Genomic DNA, 21321 nt, shown 5'->3' with positions numbered 1-21321 from the left:
CAAAGGATAACAACCCCAAGGGATGTTTCAAGGCAGTGGATGCCCAGCCAGGGTCCTTGTGTGGAACATGTCATGGGACAGGTTGAGGATTAGGAATGCATCAGTCAGGATGATGACCGCAGTGTCATTAGGTAGGATAGGCCACATTGTCAGTCCACAAATGTTCAAGGTGAACAGGGCAAAGTCCAAACGAGGCCAGTGACAGCAGATGTTCCCTGGCATGTTCATTAGCACAGGGCTAAGGAAAAACTGGACATATGACACAGATGAATGCGCCAAAATACTTTTTCTTTGGAAAGATGTACACACATTTGGGGCGCGAGATGTGGATGCTATGCCTGCAGCGGCATTCATCTGTGCCAAAACATGAGGCATCACTGTAGCGAGGAGGATCTGCTGGTTCTGCAACACAGCAGCAACGCCGCAGTGGTAGGTTGACATGTGGGAGTCCTACTTCTGCTCTATGGTCTCCAAGATGGTTCAGATAGCCTGAAGCTCTTTGGCCACATTGCTGGTGTCACTTTGGCAGGGCAGTTGTTGATGCCTCTGCCTCATGACACCAGCGATGTCGGCCAGGACAGCTGGAGGCCACAGACCGGAAGTAGGTATTGGGACTGAGGCACCCACGGAAACCCTCTAGAGTGGCTGCCTGTGTCTCTTTCCCTGCCCGTTGGAAGGTAAGGGTTAGGTCTTCGGAGTCCAGGGGCATGGGTGTGGTGGTAGGTGGTGCCTTTGGGTTGTTACATGTGGCATGTGGAGAGGCCACCACTCTACTTGACCTTCCCCGTGTCTGGAGATGGTATCCCTATGGAATCCAGGAGCTCTTGGAGGGTGTCATGGTCGATGGTTGGTAAGTTGTCATCAACGCCATCATCAGTGATGTCCAGGGCAGGGTGCTGGCCAGGACGTAAGGGTTCATCCTCTGCAATGAAAAGGGGAAATGCTATTGCTGCTGCCCTCTACATGTTGACATGGTTTTGAACAGTTGACAAACATAGAGCATGACAATACACTTTCTGTTCTCCATGTATGCATAGGACAGCTGTTACAGTAGGCTGTGGATGGCAGAAAGCACTGTATTTTAATTTAACATGACAGGACCTCAGCATTGTGATCAGTACCCCTGTGTGCCAACTCTGAGTGGATGGGGCCTGTCCGAGTAGTCAAAATGGAATGACTGACGTTCATGCCATTTTATCATGTGCAGAGTGGGTCATCTGCAGGGTGCCAGACATCTCTTTGATCTGATCTGTGGACTTGTATGTGTTCATTGACCCCTCTGGCTGTTTCAAATAAGGTCCTGGCAGCCAACTTACTGCCAAACATTGAGGGGACCTTGATCATACATCGATTCTCCAGTATCTACACCACCTACAACATGTGTGGCAACCTCCAACAAGCTGACGTGGCAGGCTGTTACAGATTGACATGTGTCAGGCAGCACCATAGATGATAGTGCTGCTCGGAATTGTGGCATGTACCTACTGAGGGGCATTTTCACAATGTTTTGACACAACATGGTGCAGCAGGCACTTTAGCTTTGCAACCCTGAGTCTTTGACATACACAGGACAGCACCATACTCACAAGGATTGTGGGCACCCCATGTGTTTTCCCTTGCGCTGGCAATGATGATGACGGCACGCACCAACAGAGACAACCTTGCGCCATGGTGCCAGGGGCCTGCATTGGTGCACAGCTGTTCTTTTTGCAGCTGTGCTGAGGTGTGCGCAGGGATGCAACATGATCTAGCGTATACAGCCTTCCATGCATTTGTGAAAGGATGCATATTGGCACAGCCAATCTCTATGCATTTACTCCCTGCGCCCTTTCACTTTAACTATGGCCCATGGTCCACTGATGTACATAGGCTGCATTCATCCCCACACCCTGTCATTTCGGTGTTGAGGAGAGTAGCTCATGTGTATCCTGCCTGCATCTCATGACAGCCGTGTGCCTTGTAATTTGCTCCAGGTGAGTTTGGAAGTGACACTTTTCATATCCCCATGTGTACTAGCCATGGCTCACAGATCCCCCATCCCTCAGGTGGGTTGTTGATCCTGTGAGATACCATTTGTATGCTCCGAATTACCAGCCTAGGTTTATGCGCATGGGCGCAGGTGTGACGGAGGGGCATCGTTCATAGACGTGTGGAGCAGAGCAGCGCATCACAGCGTAAGAAAGCATTTTTCTGCCCCAAACTGTGTGAATAGGAAAGTGCAGGCTTGCTCTTTGTGTACGACAGCGCTGCACATCCCTGTGCTTTCCTTTCTGCTGGTGCACATTCAGCTGGGTAGGACCTACACAGGTGCCTATTGACCTATGGCTCAGGGATTACTTCATTAGTGTATGTCTGCTATATGTGCCTGGTGCATGCAGTTACTATAGGAATACGTCGTATCTTGTAGACACAGCACACTGCTGCTCTTACAACGTGAGCTAGGATAGCCCAGCCGCGACACCTGCAAGGCTGCCCTGTGCAAACATGTGATCAAAACGCCCATGAGCCTTCCAGTAATGCATTATCTAAGCATAGAGTAGCCAGGTGGCCACCCTTTGACCTGCGAACAGTGGGGCAGAGTGCTGAGACATAGGTGCCTGGACTGCACAACATTACATATTTGCCCCCATTGTCCTTGGTTGGTACTTACCCTGTTTTTGATGTAGTAGGTGATAATCAGCACTGTCCTGACCCGCTACTCCAACCACAGACTCCTCACAGATAACTGCGGGCACCGGCCCCTCCAAGAGATTGAGCTCCTCCTGGGGCACTGGTTGCCACCTTAGGTCTGCCACCTTCGGTCTGCCATGCTGCCTGTAGATTGGTTGCCAGTTTCTGCTTAGTTTTGTGCTTGGCATTGTGTTGGTGCTTTTTACAGTCCACCACTGCCCTCTTGGCTTCAGCTATGCAGTTCACCTTGTCCACTATGGACTGCTGCATGGGCTGTTTGGTCCCTATTGACACTCTGGAGCTAACTGAGGGCGTGTGTTGATGCTCCGTCACCGCCCCAATCAGGATCTCATTCTCCTGACGAAACCTGCATTTCCTCTTCCGCTTCCCCTTGGACTCTGGCTGGTCATCCTGGCTGTTAGTGGGGTTGTGGGGGTTGTCGTCGTGTGCTGCGCGGGTTCCTTGCTGCTCAATTCTGCATACAGGTTTTTTGTTCTTTATTTTTTCTCCTTAGCGGAGTTCTTGTATTTATTTCATGCTTGGAACAGAAATGTGACACTCGGCCGGTTAGCGCGGTTTTTCTTGCCCCTAATTGGAAGAATGTCACTTTTTTCACAGTAACGTACATTTTTTTAACAACTTGATGCTCGTGTTAGCGTAATTTTTTTGCCTGCTAGTTTTTCCTAATGCAATGTTGCGCCATGTTGTAAATACAGCGCAAACATGGCGTTCGGAATTAACATACGGCAGCGATAAAAGGTTTGACGCTCCTCTGCATGAAAACAGCAGAGCACCTTTTCTGAATGAAGGCGATACCCTGCTCAGTGGAGTCCTCAATACCCTCCTAATATCTCTGAAATGTAGTTCTACCTGTAGTGGTCAGGCTCGCTCTCTGCACCCACTGTGCACCATACAGGGGCTTGTCTGACAACACTTGCCAGGACTGCTTCGGGTCCAGTGTCCGGCCCCGCTGTGCATGTACCATGTACATGCACATATACCATCCTTGTCCAACCGAACGCCTTGTCTTTCAACACTTGCTCTGAAATGGCCTTGAATGATTGATATATAAACAGAGCCCAGGAATGCAGATTGGTTCAAACTTTAATGAATTATTTAATCTTTGTCTGTTTATTGCTTCCCCAGGTGCGCCTACATTTCCGGAATCGCAGCCAGCGCTACCCAGACATTCTACTGCCATGGAATGGTCGGTCGCTATGTGAACGTCATCATACGAGGCCGACGGGAGTGGCTCACGCTTTGTGAAGTGCAGGTCTTTGCGCAACCGAAATGAAAAAAACAGGCAAATAAGGGCATTTAATCAAGATCCTATTATTAGCCATATTCAATATATTTACAAATGTAATTGAGTATTGGAGCACTTCTGAATCAATGTATTGATTACACACCAATTGTTCTTTAATTGTTGTAGCGTGAACTGCTAGTTCAAATTACTACACTGAAATTATGCTGTTCATTTTCTTTCATTCGTTTCATTTCATTCAATTAATTTTCGTTCATTTCATGCTGTTCATTTTTATATTCTGGATTTATCTTTGTTAATTTGATTAAAAATATTTTCAAATGTTTCTTTCAGTTTAATTCAATAAAGATATAATTGCAAATGGTTTTTCATACTGTTAGACATATTCTGCAATGTGACCACAAACTATTAGGGCACTGGTTAGAAAACTGACACACCAAAACACATCGGGGCTGATTTACCAGAACTGACGCATCTCTGCATTTTAGCAGAGATGCGTCACGCAAACAAACCCTTGCCCCACCATTTACAATGCGGCACACCATGGCGCAAGGATTTGACAGATGCGTCACGCATCTGTTGTCGTAAAGGTAACGCATTGCTAGAGTCATGTTGCAAGCATGACGCAACTCCAGCAATGCTTCGAAATGCCGATTCCTATTGTGCTGCGTCACTCCTTACACCTGCTTCAAGCAGACGTAAGGTTTTGACGTAGTGGCGTCGTAGAAGTGACACAGTGAAATCTCGTAGATTTCACTGCGTCACTTTTACAAGGCTTTCTTGCATCGGAACGCCCACCCTGCATACATTATACCTGACGCAGGTATAATGTGTTGAAGGGCTTTACAATGTGACGCATCTCCCTAGATGCGTTACGTTGTAAATGTGCGCAACCTGGTGCATTGTTTAAAATGTCACTGTGTCACAAAAGTGATGCCACGGCGGCGTAAAAGTGTTGCAAGGGGCTTGTAAATCTGCCCCATCCTGTTTCTTGGCTGTGTAGGATGGTATCAATAGTAAGTTAACACGTTAACACTATCAAGCTATTTGTGTTGTTCTGTAGTGTGTGTGTGTGTGTGTGTGTGTGTGTGTGTGTGTGTGTGTGTGTGTGTGCGCGCGTGCGTGCCTGCGTGCGTATGTGCGCGTGTGTGTGTGTGTGTGTACTCCAACCAAGCTTCAAATATCACCACAAACTGCAGCTTCCTGTGTCCCAGCTCTGCCTGCAATCCAGGCATTGGCCTGACTTCAGTATTGCGGCCCAGACCCTCGCCACCTGGCCGCCCATCTATGGTCTTCATACCAGACTAAGCCCACCCCAGCCCCCTCTCGACACACTGACACACTGACTCCGAGTCTGACTGAGAACCCCTTTGTACAACTACTCTTTCCTCGGCCTTTGCTTTCCTAACAGTAGTATAATCACCTTTGCCCCAGACCTACTCATGCTAAAATGCGGATTTCACCCAGGCCACTGAGCGTTTCAGAAGGAAGACACGAGGCAGTTGTCTCTGTCTGTCCCCCACCCTCCCAGCTCATGGCTCAATCTATTCCTCAAAGAATGATTGAGTGGAAGACAAGTGTTCCAAAGGGGTGTTGTGAATTGTACATGGGGATTACATACATTGCATAGTATTTTGTGGCTTGCACAACATGCATAAAACCTATAAACCGAATAATGGTATTTTAAACACAAAAAGTTCACAACTTTTCATAGGTTAGTGATCGGCCCCCCGCCCCACCATAAGCTGCTGCAGACAGACAGACAGCCACACCTCAAAGAATACAGCCATCCCAATACTCATGGAGTAAATAAATTAGTGGGACGGACACAATGTTGACATATTCACTGGAAAGCAAACGTGGTTATCTTATTTGCGCAAATATGAGATGTGTATCTGACTCTTTGATAAAGACTCCAGTGCACTGTACGCTTTAATTTAAAAAATCCCCAATAGTAATGCTGCTGTTTAAAACAGCTGGCAGCCTGGTAAAAATGCCCATTACCCATCACATTCTCATGATTGAGCTGCAATGACCTTATCAGCTGGCATTCTTCGCCTGGTCAGGTCTTCCCAGAGCCTGTATCAGAGGCCTGCGGTCAAGGATCACAGACGGGGTAGAGAAGTTTCATCTCAGTGGGATAGGGAAGGCACTGGAGGGAGGAAGAAGAGGTGGAAAGACCAATGCACAGGAACCGTTACATGGGAACTTATCCGCGAACAAAGAAAGCTTTTGAAATCGTTATACAGAATGAGGCAGAAATGTGCGCAGCACCTTAACACCGCCCTGTGTTCACAGGGGCTTTGGTGAGCTGGTTTTCATTTTTTGACTGGAATGCCTGGGAGAGGATATTAAGCTTCGATTAGACAACTTAAAAGATGTCTCTATATATCATTTGGTTGACAAAATAAAACATAGGGTGCAAACATGCACTTCTGCACACAAAGTGAGTGTCTGCTTGATGGGGAATAGGGTGGACGCGAGTGCTGTGACCCACACACCTCTACAACCATTGACTGCTGAACTATTTGAGACGCTCATAAAGATATTACCCTGCACGCAATACACCTGCATTGCGACGACGCAAGATCCTCACACAGAGAAAAACCTAAAACAGCTGACATTCCAAGGACTGGATGCCATATTGGACCACTAATGTAGGCCATTAGATACAACCAGAACAGCGAAATATTCACTTCCACAGTAAGCTGGAGAGACAAAGACCTGCTGGGTCTAACTCCACTGCCGATGAATCAGACTCCAGTGAGCTGCCATGGCAGAAACACACATACAACAAGTAGACCACAACACGCAGCTGAAAACTTGCCTGTCCCATAAGCGGCCATACCACATCGTCTTCACATGAAGTACCTCGCATGCATGGAAACAATGAGTAGGCGACCTTGAAACAAATGGCGACCATCCATAAACCCATAATGAAAAATAGCAGCCAGAAAGTCTTGTCCATGAGGCCTCTAGAATAGCTGGGAGCCGGGCCATGAGGACCTTGGGCAATTTATTGGAGTGACTGCACATTCTTGGATTCCCTCCTTGCTCCAACACCGCACTTTCCCCAATCAAACATCCACTGCGAGGTGGCGGTACTCTGGAATTCACTATGCATTAATCAGTGCAAGAAGTGGATCAAAGCTCCTGTGCCGCAAACTCCTTCTGTACACAAGAAAAGCCTCTCAATAGAGGAAGATTGGATCCCCTGGGGAAGAATCTAAGACGGCGGCGATGAACAGGAATGTGACTCGCCTCAGGAAGATAACACTTTCACAGGTGGCGTTGATTTTGCCTAAACTGGGTGACGTTAACACCACAAGTTGACAAGCCAAGCTGGAAACACCCTAGGTATTTCAATTGGGAATACACTGGTGGAATGACAACACTTAAGTTACATTCCCATATAATAAACTATAATCCTCCACAACAACAAGAAGGGGGTGCAGAGATCCAATAATTACAAACATGTTGGCAGTGAAGAATGCAAGCGTAGCAGGGGCATTAAGCACCTGAGGTCTACTAAATGGTCACCTGAGAGGCCTTCACATAACTCTATGCAAGTCACAGAGATCTGCCAACACCGTTTTCAGGCAGAAACAAAGCCAGCCATTGACAGGATCATATAAGACCTCAAAACATCTCCAGGAGCTCTAAAATGATGTAGCTGTTCAGGGAATGAGAATCAATGACATGGACAGAATATTGGATGACCAAACTGAAGTGCAGCATGCCTTTAGGAAGTAACCAGCTCCTAGTGCTGGAAGACATATCCAATTAGCTCCTCTTAAAGCAAATAGCCATAGAGAATAGATTCTGCCACATCAACATCCATATATGGGGTCTGCCCAAGAACACTGTGGGGCAGGACATCCAAACTTTCTGCAGAAACTTTGTCTCTTGCAACACATTGCGAACTGACCAGCAAGCCCCCAACTCCACTGGGCCCTAATACATGATTAGAATCTCCCGCTGAAACCTTATTATAATCTTAATATCTTAATACTTAGATAAACAAGAAGAGGTCATAAACCTGGATATGACCAATGATGTTATTATTTTTATTGGGCATACACTTCAATTATTCCATGTTCTGAGAGCAGCCCTTTTAAGTAAAATGAGAGACCGAGTTCCTCCCTAGCCACAACACTCCATACTGATTTTCTTTTGGGAGACAGTAAAACATTATGTCGAGACCCCCTTGGAAGTGAAAGGAATTCTACAGCTTGGAGACAAAAAATATCAGAGTCCTGAAAACCCCACATTACTCAGATAGAAAGAGACATGTCCCATCTAGCAAAAGGCCCAAAAAAAGAAGAACGAGCCAGCTGCCAGACCAAGAAAAATGGAGAGCCAAGATGGAAGCTTTGCAAGAAGTTCAGAGAATCAATGATAGGCAGAAGAACAAAAGCAAAAGTGATGCAGCAGACACTGGTGCCATGGACACTTGAGTGAAGCGTCTCTTGTTGTCCATCACTGGCAAGTTCTAGGCAAACTCGTTGAGTGAAGGTGAAGGTGGAAAGAAGGAGGAAACTATTCAAGGTACAGAATCCTACAACCTTATCGTTCTACAACAGGTTCCATTATTTTTAAATTGGTGGAAACAAATTATAACTGTGTTCCAGGTTTTCTTGGTTCAGTTTTACTTTTGGTTTTGGGGATAAGCAGGAGAAGGATGCATTGCCTGGCTGGGGGGAGGGGGATCAGTCATACATTATGTGCCTTCTGTGGCAAGAAGGATTATTCAGTCTAGATACTGTGAGATATCCAAACTTACAACATTGGCCAACTTGTAGGGCTGACTCTAGATGCCTACTCATACAATGCTTAGGAGTCTAAATCTGAATGCTTTAGCTGAAAGACTTTGTTTTGATCAACCTTTTAAGATAAATGGCAGAGGACATTTGCTGTTTTTGGGAGGCACACACACCTGATCACAGGCGATTGGCCTTAACTGAAAACAAAACAGCTTCCACAAGAGTACGTCTCCTCAGGCATTCAAAGAAGACAACAGTTGCTCCATTATTCTCTGGAAATTCCCATAATAATTCTAAGGTTGAACACAGCAGGCCAAACGCTATGCCTAGTGATTGCTTTTAACTCCAGTGTGCATACATAACCAGTAGTATATGGACCTAACGAAGCAAAGGTGTGCTTTCGTCAGGCTACAATTCGTGGTGTCATTGAGATGATCATTTATGTCTGATGGCATGCTAACAAGCTACTAGATATTAATTCCCAACTAAAACTGCAACTGGCAATGGTGAAGTAAAGCACACACGAACACTGTTTAAAAAAATATGGCACAAGTTTGTGGTGTTTAGGGCCCAAATGAAAGGCAAACTACACCATGTTCTGGACAGGAAAAAGCATATTAGGGATCTGGCAATGGTGTGGGTGGGCTTATATCAGTGCAGTCCCAGGGAGGGCAAAGAAATTGTTTAACTCATGCAAATATTCTATCCAAAAGTTTATGATAATGAGCCAGTGGCTGCTGATATAAGTGATGAATATTTAGGGTTCAATCTGGGTTTCAAGCTCAAAATTGACCACGCTGAGGAATTAGAAGCTCCAATTTCAATTGAGGAAGTGATTGGTCCATACACTGATTAAAGCTAGATAAAGCTCCTTGTTCCGAAAGTGATAAAATGGGTTTCTACAAGATATTCTGCGGCCACTAGCCCCATGACTGGCTAGGCTGTTCAACTACTTTGGATAATCCAATTCCCTGCCGGACTCCATGCTGAATGTGGTGGTGACAGTAATATCAAAGCCAGATAAGGACCCAACTCATTGTGACTCTTAAAGTCTTTCATCTGAAAATCATCTTCCATCTGAAAATCAAGGCACTCTACGACAACTTCAACGACCAGACACCCAACTCCGAATCCACTTCCTGCTCCAGCAACACCAGCCAGCCCACTATCTACTACTGGACCCCAGTCACCACCGAAGACAGCTCCTCGACCATGAAAGACATCCACTCAGGGGCCCCCACGGACCCCTGCACCTCTTCCACAGAGCCACCATCGAGCCCGAACTACGACACACCATCATCACCACCTTCAAGACCGGCACCTATCCCGATGACTGGAAACACGCAGAAGTCAGAACCCTGCTCAAGAAGCCCTCAGCAGACTCCACTGACCTCAAGAACTACCGACCCATCTCCCTCCTCCCCTTCAATGCCAAAGTCACAGGAAAGACCGTCAATACACAACTAACCAAATTCATCTAAGCAAATTCCATCCTGGACCCCTCCCAATCCGGATTCCACAGCAACCATAGCACCGAAACCGCTACTTGCGGCCACAGACGACATCCATATCCTCCTCAACCAAGGACACACTGCAGACTTGATCTTACTGGTCCTCTCTGCAGCGTTCGACACTGTCTCCCACCACACACTCACTGACAGACTTCACGATGCCGGCATACAAGGAACTGCCCTCGACTGGATCCACTCGTTCCTTACGGGCAGAATCCAAAAAGTCAGACTACCACCCTTCGTCTCCGAACTCACGGAAATCAACTGCAGAGTGTCCCAAGGATCATCGCTCAGCCCCACGCTCTTCAACATCTACATGGCACCCCTCGCCGCCATCGTCAGAAAGCACAGACTCAGCATAGAATCCTATGCCGAAGACATCCAGCTCATCCTCTCCCTCACCAAGGACCCAATCACCATCAGAATCAACTTCCAGAAAGGAATGAAGGACGCCGCAACCTGGATGAGCAGAAACTGCTTGAAGTTCAACTCAGAGAAGAAAAAAGTCCTCATCCTAGGACCCTCCCCCTCGGCTTGGGACGACACCTGGTGACTCACCGCCCTTTGCAGCCGCTCCACACCCACTAACCACGTCCAAAACCTCAGCATCGTCCTCGACTCCTCCCTCTCCATGACCCGACAGGTCAACGCCGTCACCTCCAGCTGCTTCAACACCCTCCAAATCCTCCGAAAGACCTTCAAGTGGATCCCCCATGAATCAAGCTGTCACCCACACGCTCACCACCAGCAGACTGAACTACGGCAACGCCCTCTAAGCCGGGATCAACAAGTCTCTTATCCACAAACTCCAGACCATGCAGAACAATGCAGCCAGACTCATCCTCGACATTCCTCGACATGAGCTCACCACTCAACACCTACAAACCTCCACTGGCTCCCCGTCGAGAAGAGAGTCACGTTCAAGATACTTACCCAGGCCTACTAATGCATCCACAACACCGGACCCCAATACATCAATGAGAGAATCTCCCTCCACGTACCCAAAAGAAACCTCAGATGCATCAACTTCACCGAGATCCCGCATATCCGCAGAGCCAGAACAGGTGGAAGAACCTTCTCCTACGTTGCAGCCAAGACCTGGAACGAGTTCCCACTCAACATCGGATGCCCCCCCTCCCTGAACATCTTCAGGAAGACGCTCAAGACCTGACTCTTTGACTGAACGGAGCTGCTTAGCCCCCCCCCCCAGCGCCTTGAGACCCTCACTGGTGAGTATTGCGCTTATAATTTAATTCCCCTAATTGATTGATTGAAAGTCCTGTTTCCTTATTGAAAGTAGATATCAAATAATTCACAGAAATAGTAGGTCTGTGACAGGGACCATAGGAGCCACATATATTTTATCCTGACTATTCGGGATATATTCTCGAGCATCAACGAGGGGAAAACATCAAAAATATATATCATCCATGACAGAGAACCAAGAGAGTAGGCGAGCATTCAAATATCCCTCACTTGAACAAACTTCCAATCACAACAAGCATGTGAGGTGAGCAAACTCAATCCTCCTTAAAAGAGTTCTTCACCCTTTCATCGTACTTCCACCAATCTTCCCAGCCATCCTTCACTCTTCTATCTAGTCATACATTACCCCCTCTGTAAATCCCTTCCCATTTCCATCCACCCTTTTATATATACAAGTATCCATTGAAACACCCAACCATGACTATATTCATGTATTTATCTAGCCATTCTTTCACCCACCTCTTCTTCATCCTTTTGTCCATTCACTCTTTAACCTAATGATCCTTTGACTCTTCCATACATCCTTTAAACCTTCCATTTATCTATCCTTTCACTCACTCATTCTTTCACCCTTCCATCTTACCTTTCACAGTTTCTTCCTTATTTCCTTCCTCATCCCTTCCTTCCTTTCTCCCTTCTTTTATCTTTCTCTGTTCTCTTTCTATGTACCATCTTTTGTCTTTTATCCTTACTTGTTCCTTCTTACCTTTCTAATGCTCACTTTTTCTGTTTGACCCTCTCTCTATATTTTAATCATGTTTTATAATAATGTTCATAACTTCTTGTTCTCGTTTTCCTTTGATGTGCATGTCAATCCATCTCCCACACCCCTCTATCATGGTTTTGCCTAACAGCAATTGGCTGCATGCTAGCTACCAAACCCCCGATTTTGTTTAATCTGTTTATTGAAATTTTGTAATTATATGAAAACGTGATGCAGAAATAAATGCAAAAAATCAACGAGTATCAGTCGGAGCGACAAGTTACATTATTGAAAGGAGCCTTACAAAGATAGAAAAAAAAACAACAGCGAAAGTATCCTGCCTTAAAGATAGACAGTCGCTGAAGCAATTGTACTTTCACCTTCCGCCATTTTAACTCCATCTTCCCAGCCTGCCATTAAAGCAATATCACAGCACCGTGGAAGAGCGCCGATTGCTCTCCACAACATTGGGGCTGCACAGCCACCAAACCCCTGAAACACACACCATCAAAGGATTAGCGATCTCAAAGTCTCCCACAAAAAGATGTCTGCAGAGGATAGCTTGGTGGCCTGACTCAACCCGCTTGCTGGACGAGGTACAAAACTAACAAGCACTAGTGTCTGGTTTCAAGATAAATATCTCTGAATCTGAGGTGAGGTCAGTTCAGTTCGGAGGCAGAGGAGTTACTAAAGGGGGGCTGGGGGGGGAAGGCGACCGCAGGGAGTCCCCACCCCCGGGCAGTTTGGGAGGGGGCGTGTGGAGGGAGGGGTTTGCGGGCCCTGCGCGGTTTTTCGAACTTGGGCTTGCTAGTAGGAAAAAGATAGCCCAAAGGCAGCCCAATTAGAGCCCAAAAGTAGCGGAATGTTGCCCAGGTATAAATACCTTGGGAGCCCGCCCCCGGCCACCATTTTAGGTTTGGTGACCTGGTGGCCGGGAGCGAGGATAGTGTCGTGTTTTTGCCCCCCCCCCTCCCTCCCTCAAAAAACACGTTTTTTGGGTGTTTTTTCTCCACTTTTTTCGTTTCGGGGCTTGGGTTTTTTAGTATACGTTTTCCAGTTTTTTCCCCCTTTTTGCGAAATTTTTCTGGCGTTTTGTGGGAACAGATGTGCAAGGGTTTCTGCTATGTTTGTACTTTGTCGCTTGGAGCAGGTGCTGTGCGGGGGTTATGGTGAATTCTGGTCAGTTTTACCGGAAGTTGGTGGAGTTATTGGGGTTGAGTTGGGGTTATCGACAGGAAAAGGTTAGTTTGGTAAATTTAGTTCGGTTACACAGTTTGGGGGCCGATAGCTGAAAAGGGGCAGGCAGGGGAGTTTTGGTTAACAGAAGGTTTGGATTTAGAGATTGTTGGGGGGTTATACAGGAGTGTAATGTGTTATAATGTTTTATAATGTTTTTATATTGTTGTAATGTTGTAATGTACGGGCGGGGGCGGGCTCGAAGGTATTTAGGGGAGGGGGCGGGGGGCGGGGCTAGGCATGTTATATTTAGTGAGGCCTAGTTTTGGAAGGCGTTTCGGCCAAGGATTTTAATTTGTAATGTGCACCTGTTTCCAATAAAGCGGCCTTTTACACACAACAATCTTGTCAGTGGCCTGCTTCCCCCCCTCCACCCCTCCCTCCCAAGGCGTGTATAGGCCCCCCCATGAGCGATGCCTGAAACCATCGCACACTTGGAGGGGCTAAGCAGCGATACGCAGAAATGACACATGCAGCACAATGACTGGAATGGTTGCGTCGCAGAAGCGAAGATGTCTGTGCTCCCCTGGGTGCTTTAAATGTCCCTCGTGATTCTCGTGCACAGTTCTCCATAAGTGTTGCAACACCTCCACTGTGTAAATAAGGACTTTTTCTCAGGGGTGCAAGAATGCCAGAGTAGCTAGCAGTCACTTTGTTCGTCCGGTGAACGAAGGAGGGGAAAGTTTGCCTTTACCGATAATAAAAAGCTATTCCCAGATTACTTAACTGTGTTTCCTAATTGGCTTTGGAAATATTTAGGCAATTTAGTGTTTCACTAATCACTTAATTGTGGAATCTTCCCTCTTAACACTGACATGGTGGGTAAAACAGATGGACTAAGAGTGATGCCCTCCCCAGTTATAAGAAGAACACTGGATCTTTGAGAAAAACTACCTCAGAAGCAAGATGGCTGCCACGTGAGACGGCCGGGGCACCTCTTTGTCCAGCCAGAGTCAGGACCTGTGTTGCTGTTGAGTAGGTTGTAGCTGGGAGCGTTCCTCATCGGAAGTGGGTTGGGAGAGAGGGGGGCAGACAGACTCAGAGCCCATTTTGTGTGAAAAAGGCCACTTTATTGAAACTGGTGCACATTACAATAACGTACCTGGCAACTGCCGTACAAAACTAAAACCTCTCCATACATCCGATACCTAACTCCTTTCCCACCCCCACCCCTACGATCTCCTCAATATGACCACCATATTACAAACTTTACAATGTACTGCAATTAAAATACACAATTGTGTTAAACCCACATCCTATGCCTGCCCTTCTGAAAATGTAAATAACCAAACATCTACAACTGAACCTTAAACTACCTGCGTATCCTTTCCCTGCGCATGTTCCCAACTTTCGCTGCCAATCAAACGTCTGCCAACCCCTGGCAAACTTTGCAAACCCCCGCCAAGCACCTGTTCCAAGCGACACTACAACTTGCCCCTTCTACACCTGTCCCAAAGAAAGCAAACCAGAAAACTTCTTAAATGGATACCCCCAAATCTAAAATAAATAGGGACGGGAGGGAGGGCAAAGCTTTCTACAGCTACAACCCTGCTCCTGGCCACCAGGCCACCAAACCTAAAATGGTGACCGGGAGCCCAACGACCTAAACCCTAATAGCTTTGGACTATAACTGGGCTATACCCAATGAAGCCCAAACGTACAAAATGACAGTCCCATGGACTGCTCCCACCTATCCCAATCTGCCCAGGGGCAGACCTCCTTACAGTCAGCTGCCGTCCAAACCCCCCTTGGGAGAGAGGGAGGCAGACAGACTCAGAGCCCATTGTGTGTGAAAAAGGACGCTTTATTGAAAGAGGTGCACATTACAATAACGTACCTGGCAACTGCTTAACAAAACTAAAGCCTCTCTAAACATCGGACACCTAACCCCTGGTCCTAGCCCCACCCCTACGATCCCCTCAAAATGTCCCCCACCCTGCCATTAACATATTACAAAACATTACAATGTATTGCAATTAACAATTGTGTTAAACCTACATCCTATGCCTGCCCTTCTGAAACTGTAAATAACCAAACGCCTTCAACTGAACCTTAAACTACCTGTCTATCCTTTCCCTGCCCATGTTCCCAACTTTCAATGCCAACCAAACTTCTGCCAACCCCTGGCAAACTTTGCAAACCCCTGCCACCCAGAAAAGGGGGGGGAGGGGCACACAACCCTTTTTCTGCTGCACCTCTCTTCCTCACCAATAGTTTCTCCTCACCTGTGCCGCTACACATTCAACTTTCTTGCCAGAACTTCCCTTATCTCCAAAAGATATAAATCCATGCCAATCCTAGACTATCTCTGAAAACCCCGACTGTGTCAAAGCATATCCCCTGATGAAAAATTCTACTGAAGCCAAGCCCCCTACAAAAACGAGCCATTTCGCTGTTCACTTTACGTCTTGCCCTATCTACTGCTCCTGGATTTACTGCTCCTCTCCGCTTTCTCCGGGGCACAAACTCGGTCCATAACACGTAACACCCTGCCCACTGCGTTTTGACAAGTGCTAGGTCTTTCTTCATGCTGTGCATAAGTACTATGCCCTTTTCTTTGCACAAATCATTTTCACCTAAATGCAACACCAAAATATGCGGGCACCGACCACCCCTCAACATACCATTCAAGCATGGGACCAGCTCCTTCCAACACATGCCCCCCTTTCCTTTCCAGGTAATTTTAAAGGAATGCTCATTAAATCTGAGGTTCTGACTAAAATAGCTGTGACAAGCCTGTACTTGGGCCCATTTTATAAACGAATGCCCCACGACCCAAATAGCCATTTCGTCTGTCTCTGAGCCAGACACAGAACCTGAAACAACAAAAATCAGCATAAAACCCACATATTACCATTCACCGCACACATCCTCCCCCAGCCCTCTCACATAGCCCCTGTAACAATGCGATGACCAGCGACCCAAACGCATAATTTCATCCTGTGCCCACCCTCTATTACCCACCTCTGATGCTGCCCCAATGTGAAAGGAGTGCGTCCCATACTCTGGCCCATCCACCCCCAGACGGTATAAGGCTTTCCTCAATATTGTCAATAATTGGTGTGCCGTCACCCAATCCGCTTTTTCGTGCTTAAAAACTGCCCTCCCCCTGATAACCCCGCCAAAACCCACCATTGCTGAGGGCACCTGAGCAGACATACCCAGAACTGACTACTCTGCAAAAACACATCCTGCCACAAAACTCCCCCACCCCCTTCTTTCACAGTAATTCTGAAACCTGAAAGGCCTCAAAAAACATCCACACCATCATTGTGGGAAGCGGACATGATTCTCTCTCATCCCTTCATATCACGGTAACACTGCCAGCACCCAGTTCAACATCTGCCATGAAAGCGGGTTCCATAGCCTGGCCCCCGGGCCCTGCTCCTGCACCGAACCTTCTAGAATTCTGCTCCCCAATTCTCCTGCCGATGGGGTATAGCCCCATAAGAGCTTCCCCATGAAAGCAATTCCTGCCATTTTCCCGGCTATTGTGATTCTTAATAAACCCTTGTCAATGATGTCCAAGATGTATTGTATCACATCCTCAGCTCTCAACGACCCCTCGGCTTGCCACTGGGCACTCGATTGCAAAAATTCTCTCAATGCCAACATTTAAGACAATCTAGTGGAATCCGCAAGTGATCTTACCACCAGTTGTAACATCTGACGTTGCCTACATACCACAGGTGCCACGACATGGGCGTCAGGGTCCTGTCGGAGTCCTTGACTAGCCCACGGAATCTTCCCCACTGTGAACAAGACAAAGCATCTGCAGGGTCACTGTCCACACCCAGAATGTGCAAGGCTCTGAAAGCAATGTCATGCCTCAAGTAACCCGACACAAAAACTCTCAACAATTTCAGCACCTGTTCATCCCTTGACTGGCGATTCACGACCTCCCTTTCCAAAACAGACCAAAGCTCATGTTGCCTGCCGCATCTGAAAAGATTTGCACGTCCCAGACCAAGTCTCTGTCCCTTGCTAGAGTAATTTCATTAAATGACTGTAAGAAAACCCCCCACTTCCTCAAGTCTTCTTTGACCCCGGCTGAAAGCAGGGCATGATGGTGAGGTAAATGTTTCCCTGACAAGGCTCGACCCAATCTCCTACAGAAGGTCCTACCCGCCCTCACTACTCTGCATGCAAATTTGAGGTGCTCCAGGAGAACCTCAATTTCTTTGACCTTCACTTTCTCTCGGAATAGCATGTTCCTCAACAAGGTTAGCATTTTCTCCTTCTTATCCTGTGGCAAACATGCTTGCATTTCCTTTGAATCAATCTCAATTCCCAAAAATGACATCTCTGTGCTAGGGCCCTTCATCTTTTCTGGTGCCAGCGTTACCCAGTGTTCCCCATCAGCTCTTGAAAACTTTCCAGTGCCTTCTAGCATTCCACGGAGCTAGGGGAGCCCACAAAGAAAAAATCATTCAGGCAGTGCATCACCCACTGGTGTCCTGTTTGCCTTGAAAACAGCCACTGTAAGAATGTGCAGAAACACTCAAACAGTTTGCATGAAATGGAGCAGCCCATCGGTAGTGCTTTGTCCACATACCACTTTCCTTCAAAGTGGATACCCAGAAGTTCCTAATCATCTGGGTGGACTGGAAGCAACCGAAACGCAGATTTTATATCACATTTTTCCTTTGGTGCAGCTGCACCCGCCGTCACTACCAGCGACATGGCCAACTGATGAATAGGATACCGTGGCCACCTCCTCGTTGATAAAGTCATTGACCGAATTCCCTTCCGGCCAAGACAAGTGTTGAATCAGTCTGTATTGTCCCAGTCCTTTTTTGGTACTACTCTGATGGGAGAGAAAATCCCCTTTTCCAATCCTCGAAAGGGCCCACCATCCTCCCCTCGCGCACCTCTCTATCCAATTTGTTTTGTACTACCTGTTTATGTTCTGTGGCTGACTGCAAATTCTCTGCCCAACTCCTGGTACGTGGACCCGTGTACCCCGAATGAAACCCTTCTCGAAACCCCTCCCACAACACCTTCGCTGCCCCTTGATTCTCATTTTGACCCAGCCCCCTGTGGATCCTTACCCCCTCGAGCACCTGAAAACTTCTGTTGGTGACCCCCTGCATTACTGCCTGACTGTTGCCATTGATGCCCTCCTGATGGTATCCTCCCCCTGCCCCAGCAGTTGACTAGTGCGTGCCTGCCCCCACATTTGAAGCACTTGTGGCAAAATTTACAATATGCGCATGTGCACAATCCCTTATTGCAATCCCAGCATGCCCCTCCTGTTCCTGGCTGACTCTTCCCTGTGCTCCCCACCCCTCCCCGGGTGGGTCGTCCTTGAAAGGGTCGATAAACTATGAGGAGCCCACTGGCTGTGAAAATTGTCTTTCTCCCTTTTGCCGCCCCCATTGTCTGTTGCCACAAATCTGTAACTAGTTCTTCTTGCCATTTCGCTTCGGGGTCCCATGCTAGGCGCACCCTGAACTCCTCGTCATATTGGGCTCATGCATATCTCTCACCCGTTATTTGCGCTTGCTGGATTACATCCATGTATTGAAACAGAGACACGCAACGCTCTGTATATTTTTCACAGTAGACGCTTGCATAAATCAAGAATGCTGCCATCCAATTCTCTATTGTCAATGGCACTTTTGGCCGCTATGCCAACTCATATTCTTCTTCTTTAGATCCCTCTTTCAACCTGACCTCCCTGTGCAAAAGGTTTAGCATCTCTCCATACTCTTCCAAATGCACTCTTTTGTCACTGGCATCAGATGCGCTCCTAAAGGTTTCATTACCCTGATGTACAGGAGATTCTTGAACTTAATTTCTTTGCTTTCAGGGCCATCTTTTTTATTGTCTTTCTTATTTTCCTCCCCAAAATCTTTTGCTGCCTTGTCCTCCTTATCTTCTTTTGTAGACCCTTCATTTTCCACGTTGCCAGTGCCCATACGCACGTCCATGACATATTTCCCACGCAGTCTACCTTCCTTTTCTCATGCAGCTCCCCCGCACCTATCCCAATTGACACTATGACAGATTTCCTTTTCGTGCTTTCAGCCTTACCTGGCTCCAAGGAGGGTGCCCGTAATGTTGCAGTCCGCCTCGCCAGTGGCGCTATCCCTTCCATTGATTTTGCCGGCCTTGCCGCAGGCCACAAAGCCCTCACTTGCTTTTTTGACGGCCCCTGTAACACACTAGGTAAAACGTTAGGTTGCCCCCCCAACCCTGTCATCCTCCTCTCTTAGCTCGCCTACTTCGAGGCTCGCTTCATCAAAATCCAGCACTTAATCTTTATGCCCCAAATCCTGTGGCCAATCATGGCCTTTATGCATCTCAACTGGTGGGGCTCTAGCAGCTTCCATAACTCTGCCCCCCCTTCGCCTCTCTGTGGGGGTGGGCGACTGTATTCTACAGCGCCCTTCTGGCACCTCTACATGCCGTTCGTTAATACTCTGTGTCCAGTGAATCCTGTTATACCTTCTGGGCATTGGGCCATTGGGCCAGCAAAGTCGTTCTGGGCCTATTTATGCTGGCTGCGTCGGGCTCTCTTAGCGGAATCAGGCGTTCCGTTCTTGGCCAAGCCCTCTCTTCACCTCGGTACCAATGAGCCACCCCCAGCTCCGCCGAGTTGGCTGCGCTGCTCCACTGACTGCCCTGTAAAGTAAAAATCCGGACTGATGTGCAGGTTCCCTGCCTTGCACCTACCGGTCCAATTTCCCTCTTCTTTCCTCACACCTCTGCTCCCTGCTCCTGTCCCACCTCTAACTCCATCTCCTGCTCATCCACTCCCTGCTCTTCCTCTTCTTCTCCGCTCCATTCCAGCAATTTGGCGACAAACGCTGATGCCGCCCCTTGCACCAAACTCACTAAATTCCCAGAACGAAACTCAGGCAACCTCGCCCCTGCCCTATCCCCCGGCATCCTCCCCTGCCCTGATGCCCCCTTCTCCCACTGCGAGGACCCCCCCTTTGCTAGGTAGGCATCTAATTGAGCCACCGCATCCCCCCCTCAACCCTTCCCCCCAAGCCCCAAGACTGAAAAATGTCCAGACCCTCCCAAGTGTGGGGGTCCTCAGCTGGCTCCTGTTCTACAGGAACTTCCTCATCCCCTTCTCCCTCCTACTCATGCTCTTCATCAGAGAACCCTAGGTCCCCATGGGGGCCTGATCATTCCCCAAAAATTGGTGCCTGCTGCCTCCCGCTACCCATGGCCCCCCCTTCACTCTTGTCCTGCTTCTTAGCCACCGAAAGCATCCTCTCATGGATCCCATAGCTCTTATGAAAAGGATTCTTTTCTGAGGGTCGTCAGGGGGTCAGGTGTATTGTTTATCAGTTTTCGGTATATCGTGGAAGTTGCCTTCAGTACTGAGGCGCCACTGTGAATGTGGGTGCGGAGTGCATGCAGTAGTCTTAAGTGATGGTATCTCTGGGTCAGGTGCAAGTTGTATTCCCGCTGAAGTTCCTCAAAGGTGAAGGGAGTATCTCCTTTCCAAACGTCCCCAAGTATTCAATGCCTATCAATTTCCACCCCTTGAAGCCCATGAGGGCAGCCACCTCGCGTAGCAGATCATCCACCCACAACGGAGTTCTGCTAGTCAGTTCCCAGTCCAGCCAAGTAATTTATTGGCCTCTCTCCAGCACTGTATCACTACTTTTGTGTGGATCGGCCACTCAGAATGTGATTTGCAGGAGTAGAGGAGAGGCTCGCAGCTCCCTCCCGGCATGGCGGCCCTATCCATTCTGTATGCCGGTTCCGCAACGTCTGTGTACACCCATTTATGACCTTGAGCTGTGAGTCCCAGTAATATAGCCTGACATCAGAAATCGCTAGACCACCATCGTATACTCCCTTCAGCAACTAAGCAACTTGTGAAGCGTGATTCTGGAAGAACCACCCTGACACAACAGTGTCGGAACCTCCTGTGCTATATATTTA

General features: G+C 47.7%; 1 protein-coding gene across 1 annotated transcript in view; it reads left to right on the top strand.

Moving 5' to 3' along the window:
* Window positions 1-4259, top strand: part of LOC146822447 (fucolectin-like) — a 255672-nt gene extending 251413 nt beyond the window's left edge. Inside the window, exon 4 of the mRNA XM_085613554.1 lies at window positions 3817-4259. Within this exon, the coding sequence (XP_085469680.1) occupies window positions 3817-3964 (148 nt within the window). The 3' untranslated portion in view covers window positions 3965-4259. The remainder of the gene's footprint in view (window positions 1-3816) is intronic.
* The last annotated feature ends 17062 nt before the right edge of the window (window positions 4260-21321 follow it).

Source organism: Triturus cristatus, chromosome 6 (assembly GCF_964204655.1).
Source record: "Triturus cristatus chromosome 6, aTriCri1.1, whole genome shotgun sequence".
NCBI lineage: Eukaryota > Metazoa > Chordata > Amphibia > Caudata > Salamandridae > Triturus > Triturus cristatus.
This window is presented reverse-complemented; position numbering and strand designations above follow the sequence as displayed.